Genomic DNA, 16,733 nt, shown 5'->3' with positions numbered 1-16,733 from the left:
TTTCACCAGCCACAGAAGTGTGACTGACTGGCCTGTAGCTCCACAGGTCTTTATTGCACAAGATCAATAAAGAATCATAAAATGGCTAAGGTTGGAAGGAATCACAGCAGGTCATTTGGTCCAACCTCCCTGCTCAAGCAGGTTTACTCTAGAGCCAACAGCACAGGACTGCATGCAGATGGCTCTTGACTATCTTCATTTACTGTCTTGGTTTGTAAAGACAGGTATCTGCTAAGGAATGCAAAAACCTCCCTCGAAATGGAAAAATGTAAACCATCCCCCCACTTCTGAATTTTTCTAATCTTGAAATCAAGGGGCTCTCAGGCAAAGATATGAGAATAGGAATAACAGTTTTTTACTATGAAAATAAAAATGCAGTAGTACCAAAAAACCAAAAAAACCCCAAACCAACCAAAACAAACCCACTGACAGAATACAACCTGACACCCTGTTGATCAGGGTGTTGGTAACAGTCCAATTAAATAGTGGCTGCAGTCCTCCTGCACTGACAGATGTGGTTCTGTTGAAGCGATGATCCTGTAGAAGGGCATCATTTTCCTCTGAAGGTCTGGTGGTGTAAATGGACCTTTTTTTCCTCTGACAATCCAATGGAGAAAGGCTGCGTTTGGTGCTCCAAGTCTCCGACTATATCCAGGTAGGAATGCTTGGCTCCTCCCCCTGGGTGGAGCATCTCACAATGGGATGATATAATTTATGCAGTGAGACTCAATGGCCCATTAACAAAAGATGTTCCCCTGGAGGGAGGATGGGCCGTGGAAGAGATAAAGAACACATCTGGTTTATAACAGATGGTAATAGAATACATACTTTTGGTTACATCTTGCTTTGCAACCCAAGACACTGAGGGAGACCCAACAACCTCTCTGGGCAAACTGTTCGATGTGACCACCCACATATTAAAGAAGTTCTTCCTCATACTCAGTTGCAGCTTTTCTGCTTGCTTGCTCTAATCTTACTGGCATCACAGAGATGAGCCTGTGTCCATCTTTTCGGCACCAACCCATAAGATATTTATAGGCATTTCTGAGGTTCCCCTCTCAGTTGCCTCTTCTCAAGGCTGAATGGACCTACCTCCTTCTTTCTGGTAAGAGAGATGCTCCTGTCCCTCAGTCATCCTTGTCCTCTGCTGGGCCTACTCCAGCAGCTCCAAGTCTCTCTTTTACTGAGGAGCTCAGATTTGGAGACAGCACTCACCAGGGCTGAGCAGAGGGACAGGATCACCTCCCTCAACTGCTGACATGCTCTTCCCATTTTATAAAGGGAATTGGTTTGAGGACAGTCAATTGCTTCTGTAAGAGTCATGCTTTCCTTTTGCCTCTTCTGTTGATGTTTCCTGGTCGGTGCAGAAAACACCGTCACTAAAACGTGTCACTAGATCCAGGATGCTATTATGGAAAACAGAGAGGTAAACTGGAAGGCCTTTTATAGGCGGGGTTACTGCTTCAGCTGCCGGATGCCCAGCGTCACGACCACTCACGGACATGTATCCCATTGTTTCCGAGAGCAGCGTTCCTCCGTCCGCCAGGGGCAGCGGGCGGCTCCCGCCCCTCTGAGGGCGAGGGGAAGCGCCGCCTCCGCCGCCGCCGAGCGCAGCGGGGCCATGTCGGCTCCGCGGGCTGCGGCGCGGGAGCGCGGCCCTGGGCTGGGCCCTGGGCTGGGGCTGGGGCTGGGGCTGGGCCCGGAGCCGGGCAGCAGCACGCAGACATCGCACCGGCTGCTGGCCTACAGCGACGCGCTGCTGTCCATCATCGCCACCGTGATGGTGAGCGCCCGGCTGCGGGAGGGAGGGAGAAGCCTGGGGCAGCCGCGGCTGGTCCCGGTTTTCCGGTCGCGCCGTGCCTGTCCGGCTCGCTCGGCCCCCCAGCGGGGCCGCGACCGCCGCTGCCGCCCGGCCCCGCGCCCGCCCCGCTGTCGCGACATGTCGGCGGCCGTGACGGGCCGGGCCGCGGCCCGAGAGCGGCTGTGACTCCCAGAGCTGCTCCTGGCTACGCGATCCGCGGGCACCTGAAGGGTGTGTGGTTTTGGGGAAGTGCTCAACAAGGAAAACGTCATGTGCTAATAAGCATTTTGTTATTTCAGATTTTGCCGGTGGCTCACACAAAAATACATCCTGACCAGGTATCGCGTGCCGTTTGTTGTTTCTTGTGCCCTCCCAAGTAGATGTAACATCCTCATTTAGCACGCCCGCTTCATTTCGAGCTAGAGGCTTTCAAAAGCAGAAGCCATTAAGCAACATTAAACCTAACAGAAATTCCACATAGGGCGAGGAGCTGGTGAACTTCGGGTGTAAAACTTTTAGATGAAGATTTGTGTTATATGCTGATTTTTTACATAAAGCCTGAATGAGGTATATGTTGTAGCCCATAGATTATATCTAGTTACATTTCTATGAAAAATTAATTTCCCATCTGACCAAAACATCTTCTAGAAAACATCTGGTCTTCTTGGTGATAAACCATCCCTGAGAGAAGCCACTTACATAGCAAAATCTGAAAGCTACTTTTAAAGTCAGTTATTATATAATAAATATAATTTGAATAAATGAAAGTGGAAAAAGAAGGCTGCATTAAATAAATTAATTCTGAGAATACCCAGGAATTTTAGGAAACGCTAATAATTTTGAGAACATTTACAGGTTTTTTCTTTTATCATTTTTTTTATTTTCCTACTCTTAAACAGACCTAAGTCTTAGTTTAAGCAGCTCAGATAAGATCTGTAACACAGCAAATATGAGTCTGTTTAAGCCTTTGTAGTGGTTTTTGCAAAATTTGCTGAGGTTAAGCCCTTTTCTTTCTCCTTATTAACAATTGTCACATGAAACCTCTGCAATGCTTCTACTAAAGAAGTCAGAGCTGTGCAATTAAAAGAGTTATATTGTATGAGTGGTGAGGGAATGCATAAATGAATAACAAGGTGAATAGAGTGAGAACACTGGGAAACCCTTTTACAGATTGATGAGATGTGTTGGTACATCAAATGCCGTATTTCAGCCTACTTAACAAGTTCCTAATAAACTGGTTTCTCTGCAATATACTGAAGAGATTGTTGAATGGGAACTGCATTCTTCGGAGGCATTTTCCAAAAATGTATTACATTACTCTGCATCTCTTTTTCAGATGTTGGTAAAAATTTTGTAACATAGTATTTAAATTTTGCTTCCTTGGGTGTGGCTTTCTGTTTCAGAAATTAGGTGAAAGTGTTCAGCAGCTTCTTCTAGCAAAAATTGCAGTCTACTTGATGACCTTTTTAATAGTCACAGTGGCATGGGCAGCTCATGTAAGGTAGGACCACAGTATTTAAATCTAAAGTTAAAAGCTAGAAAGTGCAGGAAATAACCATGTCTCTGATGTATTTCTGTCTTGCTATCAGACTTCTGAATTGTCTTTTGTTCAATAATATTAGAAAATCATTGTAAAAAATGCTACCCTTAGCAGTAAATAGCTACTCTTACACCACTGCCATAGTGTTACAAAGAAAAACAAGCATTATATATATTTTAGAATTACTTTTCATTTTATCTTGAAGGCTAGATGGAATTTGACTTCTAATTATGCTGAAAAAACATAAATTTGTAACTTGCATGCTCCACAACAAAGGAACTGATATTGTACATGTGGCCTAAAGCTCATCTCAGTCCTCAGCAGTGGTTGGCACAAAATCAATTGTCATGTTGCAGATTCTGTACTTTATAGAGCTGAGGACACCTCCACCTGCTGTGTCTTGGTGGTTAAAAAGAAATTGGCATGCAGGCATCATACTGGAGCCAGGGAAGTTTTTGTATGAATTTTGAAATTTACAAATATTACTATGCAAGTGGATTGGCTGCATTCCAATAAAGGTGTGCAACCTGTAATTCAATATTGGAAGCTGATACCTCACATCCATTCCTTCATCACTGTGCTTTTCTTCGCTTTAAGTAAATGCTGAGGTAGAGTCTCAGGGTTTTGTGGAGGGTGATGGATGCTGCTGATTCTAAGTGACAGTTTCGTGAATGAGGAGTTTCATTAACAAAATCTGGGGATGTTTGAAAAGGAAGGCTTTTTCTTTGGGTGCTGTCTCTTCAGAAGAAATTATTCTAGGCCTTAAAATTTTGAAAATACTCTGCCATTCAGATAGAAACCAGGTTCTTAATAACTGCTCCATGATAGAACTTGATTGTATCTTGCTTTTAAAAGTTTTCTAACAAATTACTTTCATATTTGGGCTACATGAGTTTTGGTAGCACCTGGAATAGTGTATTAATTCTGAGGCAAAGGAAATTGGGTTCTCCCATACTATCATAAATGTACAATTTATATGTAGTGTTGTAAAATATACTTTGTGAGTTAGCTTGTTCATGATAACCTTACTTTGCCTTGACAGGTTGTTTCAGGTGATAGAGCACATAGATGATGTCCTGGCTCTTCTAAATCTGGTGAGTCTTGTCAGACAAGCTGGATGGTTAACTAGCAGATACAGGTCACCTAAGTGTGTCTGTGAATATCCAAAAGTTTCTACGTTAAATAGCATTATTCTGACATACTTCCAAGTCAGGAAAATACAAAGATCTTTAGTTTCAATGCAACAGATGGATAAATAACTTGCTTTTCACTTGCAAATGTTCTACTATAAAGCAAAAGAAGCTCTGCAGCAGGTTAGTCTGAAGTTCATCTGAGGGAACTGAGTATTTTACAGTGTTGTTTTAAACTTCGTTCTCTGAAAGTATACAACCACACAGTTACTCTATTTTTGTTAATAAAAGCACTGTTGGAGCTCCATGAGATAACACTAGAGGAAAATATTGGAATAGCCTAAGACATCTAATTCTTACCTAATGTAGCTTTCAAGAAAATGCATTTTCTTATGCTTTTGTTTGGCTGGGTTTTTTTTTAAATTTTTCTTTTTTAGATATGAAATATTTACAATCAGATATTAATGTTCTTGACAAACCAGAAACACCTATTTAGAAAGTGTGGTATATTTGGCATTGCTACTTTCGAAATAAGTCTCTTAAAAACCATAGCAAACCTTTTACCTGGGGTATTGATAACGAAACTGTAGTGTTTTCTAAAATACACTTGTACAGTTTGAATAGATCATGGAAGATGTGTACAAAACCAGCCATTTGTTGTAGTCTAAACTGAGAAACATTAGAAACGTGTGTGTTTTTCATTATGCAGCACAAGCATTTGATCTTGTAAAATACAAAGCAAGCAATGTCCTCATTGAAGATGTGTCCAGAACATACATAGTGTTTCAATATGCTTTTTTCTGTTTTAGGCTTGTATGATGATCATAACCTTCTTGCCATATACAGTAAGTCATTTTCTAAAATTGGACATATGTTTGAATTACAGTGTTTGTGTCTTCATATATTTGGAAGGACTTTACCAAAGTATTCAGGAAAGTGTTGTTATAGTACAAACCCTGAATCCATTATTGTAGTTAAGTGTTACTTCTTTAAAATTCATTAAGCTATTTTATAACTTTCAAATATTGCATGTTTTAGACCTGGCAGAAAATGGGTATTCTAGAAACAAAAATTACAGTTATGGAAAGTCATAGTGTCATAGAATAGTTTGGGTTGGAAGGGGCCATTAAAGGGGCCTGTAGTCCAGCCCCTGAAACGACTGGGAACTGCAACTGATGAAGTTGCTCAAAGCCCCATCCAACCTCACATTGTATGTCTCCAGGGACTGTGTATGTCTCCAGCTGTGGCAGTGTTTCACCACCCCCATGGTAAAATAATTCCCATGATTTCCTTTAAAAAAGCAACTGTATTGAAAAAGCTGGAGGTTATCTGATTTTTGGTAAGATAGATAAAATGGTGTTTCAAACATCTCTTTATATGGCAGGACTTTTTCTTTTTGTAATTTAGACTGAGTTTGTGGTGTCATTTCTGATTTGCTCTGCCGGGTTGATTCTGGCAGCTGATGGTTTGTGTTTAAAATCTGCACAATTTTTGGTTATATGACCTCAAAAGAATATTTGCAAATTAATACTATATTAACAGAACAAAACAGTTGCTTAAAATTCATCTTGACTGTTGTATGTGTAAGACAGGCACATATGTAAGGCATATATGTCTTACATTTAGTATGCAAAAAATAAGGCTGTGGTGAGTAAGATGATCTTTATCAGCAAGAGAACATACTTTTAATTTTGCCTTGAAGCTGAAATTATTTTTTGGAAAGCTATCAATGTTACCTTAATACCACACCCTGCTTTTCTTTTTTCTTTTTCTTTTTTTTTTTTTTCTTTTACTTTTTTATCTTTCCCTAAAGAAGCTGCAGAAATTAATACAACAGGGAGCCATGGAGGTAGACAAAATAAAAGATTCAAAAAGGTATCCTAATATCAAGAATTTGCACAGCTATGACATCGTACCAAAATCATAACCAGTTAAATTTTATGCTCACGTACAAGCCACTCTGTAATTAATATAGAGACACAGTGCCAGAGTGGCTAAGGTTTACCACTGTCAGCATCAGAGCAAAACCATCTCTCTAGATGGGATGGGATGCCTGCATGTATTTGTGGCTAGAAATGGCATTTAATGGAACTATGATGAAATGCAAATTATTATTTAGATTTATGAGTTTCAGTATCGAGTGAAGTGTGCTTCTGTCTCTCTACTGTTAATTGTACATTGCTTCTTAATTAAATATATGATCTTGTTGATTTTTTCCAGTTTTCCTTAATGGCCTCCTTTCCAGGTGTACCTTTTGGCATCTTCCTGTTCAGTGTCTGTGCTGTTGTCATTGGCCTTATACAGGTATTGGAGCTATCCATTTACATTTTCACTTTTAAATAGATTTTCTTGTGTAGAACTGAAATTGAGTGACTTAGTGAGGGGCATAAATTGCTAAATATATTATTTGTATACCATTGTTTTTCAAAGTTGTGCCCTGTTGTGATAATACAGTACCTGTACATAAGACAAAAGATCACTGTCCCATGAAGCTGTTTATGCAACTAAATCAGCTGATCTCAATGATTGTAGAATTCCTTTCTCACTCTTTGCAAAAATGCCTTGGGGAAAGAACAACTACTTTTCTCACTGATGTCTTTCTGAGCTGTGCAGCAGTGGGTGAGGGAACACAGGCTTTCAGCCTCAAGTCCAGCAGCACTCTTGCAATTGCTTTGTTGCTTTAAGTTCCTTATTACAGAGGTCTTCATTCCTCTTCATTAAGGATCAAAGGTCATGACAGGCTCTGTAGAGGAGCCTAAAATCTTCACAAGCAGTCTATTGTCAAATCTCAGAGTTCCTAGGACCAACCTTCCATATGGGAGTGAAGAATAAGTTTGAAAGTGTTTTGGAATGTGTTGATTTATAGTTCTATGTCTTATATGTAATAAGTTGAGTAATGCTCTTTGCCTTGCAGGCTGTGATAGTAGCATATGGATTCTATCACCCACACTTACTGAATCAACAGATACAGGAGTCTGAAAATCAGAATTTCTATAAACGTCATATCTTAAAGATTATCCTAAGAGGACCAGTTCTATGCTTTCTAGCAGCCATCTTTTCTTTTTTCTTTATTCCTTTGGTAAGTTCTCTCATTTAATGGAAAACTTTGAGGCAGCAGTTTGTATGAGCCGTCTTTAGGACTGTGTATGAAAATAATGATGTCCATGTTAATTATGCAGACTTTCTCAATTGCCAGTTCTAGGGTGTTGTAATCATGACTGCTATTTTGCAATGAATGTACTTAATCACATGTATCAACCTGTAACTTGATCCATGAGTTCGAATAGTTTAAAAAGAATATTCTGCTACAGTATTACTTGCTATGCCTGCTTTTTTGTTTGTTTGTTTCAAGCAGGTCTTCTAAACACTACATTAGTATCTTCTGCATCAGAAATAGTTGAGGTAATATGGAAGCTCACATGAAATGATCACCACATTGCAGAAACTGAAGAAGAGTGAATGCAATTGCTGCACTAACTTAGGGTGTGTGTAAGAGCAACCAGAGTAGGGAGACCAGTTAGCTCGCCTGCATCTCAAAGCATGACAAGTTTTCTCTAAGGATTGCTTTTACACAGTCTTTTTCTATTTCATCTTTATTTGATGTCAATGAGTTGCTCCTACTTATTAATAGCTTCAACTCTTTTCTGGAACCCCTACGTGGAACTGAAATCTAGTTTTTGAATGTATTCTGAGCTTCCATTCCTCTTGTTCTTTAGGAAAAGATGGATTCAACTGAATTTTGAGAAAGACTCCACAGGAATTAGCAGTATTTAAATAATCCCCAGGTTTATGAGAAATCAGGTTGCTCTTGAGGAAAGGAGCAGTTATGAGCCCAAACATGAAAAGGCCTAGTTTTAAATGAAAATATGTTTCACTCTTTTTCCTCACTCCATTCACTGTAGTTTGGTTGTTTCTAATATTAACAATGGTGAAATTAGTTTCCTGGTTGCTCCTATGCTTACCTCTGTGCAAAAACTGTGAACCACTTAGGACCCACCAACATGGTTTTGAGACACAAATAGTAGAAGCTTAGAACATCATGAATTGGAAGGACCATTAGGATTTTGTGGGATAATTCTTCAACTTCCAAAGCAGTTATTCCCTGCTTAATTTGTTAGCAGAATTATTTCCCTGCTTGTTTTAGTTTGCTTCATTACTGGTACTAAATTAGCTAGGAAAAAGCAATACTTGGTTCTACATGTAATATTCAGGAGGTGCATGAGCATTTCAGTTGAGCCTTTTTGTTTTTGAAAGTCAGGATTTCTTTTTCTCAATGTGATTAGTTCTAAGATTGAGAGTTAGAGTTTAATATTAAATCTGGAAGGTAATTTATATTTTGACAACTATATTTACTGTTCATCTTCTCCCAACAGTCTTACGTACTTCTTGGACTTGTAATTGTTTTTCCTCATCTCACTCGATTAATTACATGGTGTAAAACCAAAGTTCTTGGTAAGTAACAAAATTCTTAGGCATATGTTCAGAATAGGCTGTCAACATGTTATGCAGGCAGCCCAGAATGAAGTGATTTCAGTGCTGCTTTCATTTTCGTTCTCGGTACATGGTGATTTTAGGGTTTATTGATGTGCTTCTAAACAGTGTCTCCCTTGCTCCCTCTTTTCCCATAATTTTGATGAGATTTGCGTAAGGCACAACACATTTAAAGATAATTTCCCAGTGCAAAACCTTTCTGGTTTGTCCTGATAGTTCAAGTGCATGCAGACACATGTAGGTATATGAATGATGGCATCAGGCCGTCTGTCCCTTTTCCCTCCTCAAGAGGGAGCATGGAGATAGAGGAACATAAGGAAGCAAACTGTGCCTTCATCACTGTCTTCCCTGCAATGCTGAATAGTCACACGTTTTCAAACAGGCAAGTGCTGCACCTGTAAATCAAACTTCCTCACAATAGTCAACTGTTCAGGGTATTATATCTTATTAATCTAACTACTTGTTTCCTGTAATTACACCTGCTTTGCACTCCTGTGGAACCTTAACCTTTTTTCTTTGTCCAGTCTTTACACCTGAAGCAGTGTATGTATTTTAGCTAGCTAGGCAGTTCTCCATTCAGTGTTTAGAGATGGATTTGACATTTCTTATAAAAGCTACACCTTTTGACAAAAGGCTTGAATTATTTTAAATTAGGTAATCCAATATCCCAGTTCAGCTCCCATGCTCAAGAAGGCTTTTTTCTGCCATGTAGTACAAGTTCTCCAAGCTGTAGAGGCCCTACAGCTATTAGGGCTTCCTGAGGTGCAGCATCTGATTTGTTTTGTTCATTACAGCTTTGAGTCATTATTCACTTGGTGGAAATGGTTTGCCATACAGTTTAAAGGACAGAGCTTTTTTTTGTTGTTGTTGTTCCTGAAGCAGTTGTTTTGAAAGAAACCAATTTCAGGTTTGTCAAAATGTCAATATGTCAAAAAAAGTGAGTCACTGACATGCGTGATGACTGGCATCCTTTTGTCTAAAGAAAAATTTTGGCAGATGGGGAAAAAGGGAGGTCACAGTAGGTTGTTGAACTACCTTATTTTATACTTATTTTCATTATTAAGCCTCTGCGTTTGTTTCCAGGTCAGAGAGGTGAAGAGGAGGAACATCATAGCTTAGAAACCTTCACTTTTTACCTCAGTGAGCCTCTGAGTAAGGAACGAGTAGAAGCATTCAGTGATGGAGTCTATGCCATTGTAGCAACTCTGCTCATTTTGGATATATGGTAAGGCTTTGTGCTGCTTCTTACACTTCATCTTGTTAAATATATTAACTTTTGTCTGTATGTAATATTTGAGGAAACAAAATTAATCAAACATTGTCTTTGACTTCCAAAATCTGCAGCACAATATTTACTTTAAAGTATGATTTTCTGTAAGGACACAGAGCACAAACCAAAGATACCTCTGACACCCACATTCCAGCAGTAATGATCATCAGTGTGCATAATATGTGTTGGGGTGTAGAGTCTTGAAGAACAAAGTTTCCTTTTTTGTTTAGTTAAGTTTTCAGATGAAAGCCTTTTATCAATACAAGCTGTTTAGTCACTGTAGGGACTATTAACCCAAAGGAATTCCAACCTGCATTCAGATTTCCTTTTAAACATGATTTCTTTGCAGAGCTGTTATTTGAAACAGTTTCTAAATGATAGATTTAAAAAGTACAGAGTGGATTCTTGTTGTTCAGTACTTGCTCAAACTAAAGCAGCATAATTCAGTCTTGCTCCAGATGTGTTTTTATAACAATAATATGCAAAGTAAAGTAATTTTTCTCTCCACAGTGAAGACAATGTTCCTGATCCTGGAGAAGTGGAGGAGAAGTTCCATGGCAGTCTTCTTGAAGCTTTAAGTGAATATGGGCCAAACTACCTTGCTTATTTTGGCTCATTTGTTACAATTGGTCTCCTGTGGTTTGTCCATCACTCTCTTTTCCTTTATGTAACAAAAGCTACCCGATTAATGGGACTGCTCAACATACTTTCATTGGCTTTCATTGGTGGGCTTCCACTAGCTTACCAGCTGACCAGTGAATTTGCAGAGAAGTCTCATAATGAAATAGAAGCCATTCAGGTCAGCTGCGTTATCACTTTCTTTGCCAGCATATTTCAGTTTGCAATATGGACTACAGCCCTCCTTAATGAAGAGGAAACTTTGCATGCCTTTGCTAGGTATGGTGGCAAGGAGCATGCCTTCATGTTTGCCAAGCTGGCTCTCTACCCCTGTGTAAGCCTTGGGGCCTTCTTTCTAACTTGCTTGTTAAGTGAATTTAGCACAGCAATTTTCCATCTTATGCAGATTGTAATCCCGTTTGCTTTTCTTGCCTTACGCATTTTTGTTAGAATTTCTTTAACTGCCATAAAGTCTGTGATGTCTCTCTCCAGACACAAGGTTGTATTGTTAGAAGAGGAAGAGGCATGTTTGTCTCCAAATGAAACGCTGTCCTAAATTTCCGCACAGTGCATGTGAAGTTACAAGATCAACTTCAGTTCCTCTGACTCGCATTATATTTCTGTGTGGATTATATGGATGTAAACCAAAGCCTGTATTGACCATAACTGCGGCATATTTATGTTTAAGCTGGTCATGCTCGAGACCCTTTCTCCAAAATCTGCTATTGAAAATATTGGGTAAACAGGGGATGCAAAGAAAAGCATGTTCCCCTTCTTTTAGGGTTGCCCTATAGGAAAAATGCTGCTTGACATGTAACTGCAGCAATGATCGATTAAAAAGTGCACAGATACCCAGCAAAATGACAGCAAAAACACAGGCATAGAAGTTGGTTGAGCTTCTGTGTAAGAGAATGTGAGGCATGGAAAACATGGAGACCTCTGAATTTCTGGATGGCACATCATAGTAGAACATACATCCATACAAGTTACTGATTTCCTTTTTTTTCCCCTTTTTTCTTTTTCTTTTTTCAGGTTTTTTTTCAATGGTTACACTGTCTGTTCTGCATAATTACAAACAGGGGATAGCAGTTGGAAATCTAACTGTGTTTGAGTTGCTCTGTGTGTGAGTTTAGATTGGAGTTGCAATTGTGATAGCAGTCTTCCAAGCCACCCAAATACAAGTTCTTTGGGCATAACCTATTCTTTTTTTAAAAAGGATCTAACAAATGAGGATTTACGTGCATTTGCATCCAAGTTTTAACTAGCTTCGATATTTTCTGAGGGAAAAGAGCTCTGTGATTAGACATAAGGTTTTTTTGTGTTTTGCAGAAACTGCTCATCTGAAGTGTTCATATTTCTCAGGCTTTTTATGTCTGTTTTATGTCTGTCAATGGAACATCCTTCTGTTACTCAGAAGGCATGGTGTCATATTCAATAAGAGTATGAGATTGCAATGTGTGAGAGTTCCACATCAGGTAAAGGAGTTGAGCTTTCTCCTGAGTTGTGGACAACTAAAGGGTCCCACAGATTTCTGAGTCTCAGGAAGACAGCAGAAGAAACTAACCCCTAGAAGTTCCTGTCCTTGATATGTTGAATTGTTTTCTTTACACTTACATGCAGCTGGATAAGTTTTATGCTTTTCCAATCATCTAAGCTCTGGCTGCCCTAGAAGCCATTACATTGCCTTTGGCAGAGTGATTAATTTGTATCTTGAATTGTCTTAGTGCCTGACAACTTTAATGCCATAATTAAAGGCATTTGGGGAATTTTGCTGTTCATTATTAAAAAAAAAAAGTGGCAAAATATGCCTGAAGAAATTATATGTGAAATCAAATTCAGATATCTCGTTTCAGTTGAGATCAGTCTTAAAAGCACTTGTGCTTTTGTTTTGAAGCACCTTGATACCGAATACGTAATTGTGAATATTACATACTTCTTGTGAAGAGTATGTTCAGCTATTCAAGGGGATTTATACCTAAGTGTGGTTAAATGACTTGTACTGTGTTGTGTATAGCAGTTTTTCTGATACTTAAAGCACTTTCTGTATGGTTTTGTTCCTAATGTGCAGCAGACACATAGTAAGTAGTGAATATGTGTATTTGTAATAAATTGCAATCAGTGAAAAAAACTTCAAGCCATTTATTTCTTCTCTGTTAGTGAGCATTAAGGCTGATAACTAAATTTATGTTAGGTGGTTTTTTTCCTACAAGATCACAAGGTCAACCTCAGCAGTTTTGTGATTTTTTTTATAAAACACCAAAACATTTTTAATGTGATGTAAAGAAATGTTAGACCACCTAGTCCAACCCTCTATCTGAAAGTAGGGTTGGCTAGACTGGTTGATTGAAGAGGTCTGTGTCCAGTCAGACTGAGCATCTGCACAGAGACACCATAACCACTCAATAGCTTGTAGCATGATGGAGTCATTCGGGTTGGAAGAGACCTTTAAAATCATCCACCCAGCAGTGCCACTGTAACCCCTGGACCACTAAACAACATCACCTGCACCAGATCCTCAAGCTTCTCGAACACCTCCAGGGATGGTGACTCCGTCACCTCCATGGCCAAGCTACACCAGTATCTGATCACCCTGACAGTGAAAATATTTTTCCAGTATCTGCTTTCAAAGGGCTCAACAGGTTTTAATGTCAAATTATTCTTGGGAGTTAAAAAAAAAATTAAAAAATTGTTCAATTTAAAAGGAATTTCCTGCATTTCAGTCTGTGTCCTTTTCTCATTGAAAAGCATTGATGAGATCCCCCCGAGATCCTTCTCATAGCTCCCTCGGCCCCTCCTGGTGGCGGAGGCGCTGCGGGCCGGGCGCCGCCGGAGCTCTTTGAGTGACGGACGGGCCGACACTCGGGAAGCAGAGCGCAGCACAGCGTTTGGCTTCCCGGTCACGGCTGCTCCCCGCCTCTTACCCCCGCCGCGCTCAGTTCCGGCCGCCGTCGCCGCCAGGATGATCCCGCCGGTGCAGGTCTCCCCGCTCATCAAGGTGAGGGCGGTGCGGGGATCACCCGGGCTGTCCCGGGGCGCGGGGAGGGCCGCTCGGGCCGGCGGGCCCGGGCGGGGGGCGGCGGGGGGTCCGGCCGTGCCCGTGAGCTGAGCGAAGGGCGCGTCCTTGTCTCTGCCTCCCGCAGTTCACCCGGTACTCGGCGCTGCTCGTGGGGATGATCTACGGCAAGAAGCGATACGGTGAGTGAGGCGTCCCGGGCGGCCGCTCCCCTCTCCCCCGCGCCCGCCCCGCAAGGGCACCTTGAAATGGCCCGGCCGCCATTTCCCTCCCCCGGCCCGGCCACGGCCCTGCCAGGGTGGCCCTGCTGGTGTGAGGCCACAGATCACTATGAAATGTGCCTTTCTGTCTGCAAAACTGCCTTTTTCTCCTGTTTGAGCGAGCCCGCAGGAGCGGAGCTTTCCGCCGGGGGGTTGGGAAGTTGTGTTTCAAAGGGATTGTGTTGATGGCAGACTACCTGAAGCCGATTGCTGAAGAAGAAAGAAGAATAGAGGCAGAGGAGAAAAAGAAGCGTGAAGAACTGGAGCGGATTGCAAAAGAGATTGCAGAAGGTAGTTCCTCGGTTTAGTGTATTCATTCCACGCTGTCTTGTAGGTGTTAGGCTGCAGAAGTGGTGTTCCACCGCAGTGCTCTATAGAGAAATTGAGGCCTGCAGCTAATCCTTGGAGGTGGTGGTTAGGGCTGTGTGAGGAGTAAATAGTGCTGGTGTTTAATTATGCCTGCATTTTGAAAAGCTCATCACAGCAAGAGTTAACAGTTTTATGACAGTCAGGACTTGTTAAACGGCTGAATTTCTGCTGAGGAAACAAGCTGCTAAAAGCTGCTGGTTATTCTGTGAGGAATAACTGAATCCATATATCAGCTGTGGCATTATGTGTCTTACTATGGATGTGCAAGCCCTTTTCTCTGTGCAGTGTAGAAACCTCACAAATACAGCTGAATATAGGGCATAGGCAATGCTATGTAATTGCAACTTGAGATTTTTAAGTGGTGTCACATGTTAGAGGTCAACTTGATTTTTTTGCAGCATTAGAGGTCAGCTACATTTGCTGTATCTCTCACAGGAAGAGGATGTGTTGGAGAGCATCACTTGCAACTGTTACTGCTGCGTTTGTTCTCATTCCCTTCCACCTGTAGTATTCCTGCTGCAGCACTGTTTCCCTTGTCTTTAGGATTATTTCTTGTGTTCCCTGTACAGCTCTAACAGAGGATTTCTTCCCTGCTGCCAGGCAGAGGAACGTGCTCTCTAGCTTTGTTTCACTGAGGGTTTTTAGGTGGACTTAAGAAGAATTTTAAGAAAATTGATTAGTAACTCAGGCTGTTATTGATGCAGATACATGCTCAGTAACTTTCCATGCAGAAGAGTGACATTTGCATTGTTCTAAACGCTGAACTTAACTACACATACAGAAAATCAAATATGTTTTGTATATGATTTACTAAATAGAGCTATTTTGCCTTATTAAATACATTTTCTCTGTTGGTCATGGACTAAATAAATAGGTCTTTTGGATGTTCTCTAGTTAAAGGAAACTTTCTGTATTTTTGGAGGTAGAGACTGTGCTGTAATGTTGCCAGGTCACCTAGTAAGGAAATTTTCTTGGTTATTGCTTTAGAATGTTTAGTCTGTTTAAAAGTGGCACAGAAGTGACAGGTCTGTTGTTCCCAGCAATAGGTTTGGTCTGTTTTTTTCAGAAAAGCAGTTGTTAAACTCTCATTATGTGCAGTGCAGTTGTCAAAGATTGTTCCTTAAAGATGGATACAGCTCTAGTGGTAGCTTTTTCTGGGCTTATTAGACTTGTCAGTTCAGAAAACTGTCTTTCACTACTGAGTAATCTTAGAAGTTTGCCTTCACCCCAGAGCTGTGAATTACAATTCTGTTGAATAAACAGAAGTGGGAATCATAAACACTAGCCAGAAAGAAATTACATAAAGATAGTCTTTGCTTCCACTAATGCTTTGCATATTTTAGTTCTGCACGGGAGTGGCTAATAGTCCTAACCATGTTTGTGTTTTCTTCCCTTTTAGCAAGTGAAGATTCCATCCTGAAATAGACAACAAATTCATCTGAATCTCACACATGGCTATGCTCTGAGCTGACCAGTGTATTTTGAACTCTATGTAATATTCTATCAATAAAGTACTTACTACTTACTTCAGTTGGTGTTTCTTGAGTGAATTGTACAGAAGAGCAGCTGAAACAGGGACAGAATGTGACTGGAAGCGACTGTCACAGTCTAGCTATTGTTGCTACTGAAACAGGCCATTGTGTTCCCCCAGCAAAAGCCAGTGGCTACCCCCATTATCCACAGGTAATGACTGTGATCAGAAAATGCATACAATTTTATATATATGGGCAGATGGTGGAAACTGGGAAGGTACTGACTGCATGAATCTGTTACTTAAATGGCTTGACTGGGGAGTTCCATAGAATGTTAAGGGTTGGAAGGGACGTTCAGGATCATCCAGCCCTAACATCCCCCTGCCATGAGCAGAGATACCTCTCGTTAGATCAATTACCTCAAGACCTTCTCCAGCCTAGCTTTGAACAGTGCCAGTGTTGGGGGCACCCACAGCTCCCTGGGCAACCTGTTCCAGTGTCTCACCACCCTCCCAGTAAAGCATTTCTTCCCAATATTTAACACAAATCTCCCTTCTTTCACTTTGTACCCACTACACCTTGTCCTGTCACAGCAGTTGCTGATGCAGAGGTCCCTCTCCAGCTCCCCTGTAGGAGGACCCTTCAGATACTGTAGAGGTGCTAGGAGGTCTGCACACAGCCTTGTCTTCTCCAGGCTGAACAGCCCCAGCTCTCAGCCTGCCTGGGGGAGGTGCTCCAGTCCTCTCATCAATGTCATGGCCTCCTCTGC

General features: G+C 41.0%; 2 protein-coding genes across 2 annotated transcripts; both read left to right on the top strand.

The window, feature by feature from the left end:
- Positions 1–1,586: 1,586 nt before the first annotated feature.
- TMEM175 (transmembrane protein 175) lies at positions 1,587–12,979 on the top strand. The gene is made up of 10 exons (XM_015615289.2): positions 1,587–1,783; positions 2,101–2,139; positions 3,205–3,302; positions 4,384–4,435; positions 5,281–5,316; positions 6,692–6,775; positions 7,386–7,550; positions 8,845–8,923; positions 10,046–10,187; positions 10,743–12,979. Exons 1-10 carry the CDS (start codon positions 1,622–1,624, stop codon positions 11,404–11,406), a joined length of 1,521 nt encoding a protein of 506 aa, XP_015470775.1. The 5' UTR covers positions 1,587–1,621; the 3' UTR covers positions 11,407–12,979.
- A 730-nt stretch (positions 12,980–13,709) lies between these two features.
- ATP5ME (ATP synthase membrane subunit e) lies at positions 13,710–16,022 on the top strand. Its single transcript, XM_015615290.2, has 4 exons — positions 13,710–13,845; positions 13,991–14,045; positions 14,316–14,414; positions 15,892–16,022. Exons 1-4 carry the CDS (start codon positions 13,810–13,812, stop codon positions 15,915–15,917), a joined length of 216 nt encoding a protein of 71 aa, XP_015470776.1. The 5' UTR covers positions 13,710–13,809; the 3' UTR covers positions 15,918–16,022.
- Positions 16,023–16,733: the final 711 nt, after the last annotated feature.

The sequence above is a fragment of the Parus major genome, chromosome Z, assembly GCF_001522545.3.
Source record: "Parus major isolate Abel chromosome Z, Parus_major1.1, whole genome shotgun sequence".
NCBI classification, from domain to species: domain Eukaryota; kingdom Metazoa; phylum Chordata; class Aves; order Passeriformes; family Paridae; genus Parus; species Parus major.
Note: the sequence above shows the minus strand (reverse complement) of the source record. Positions and strands in the feature narration are given on the sequence as shown.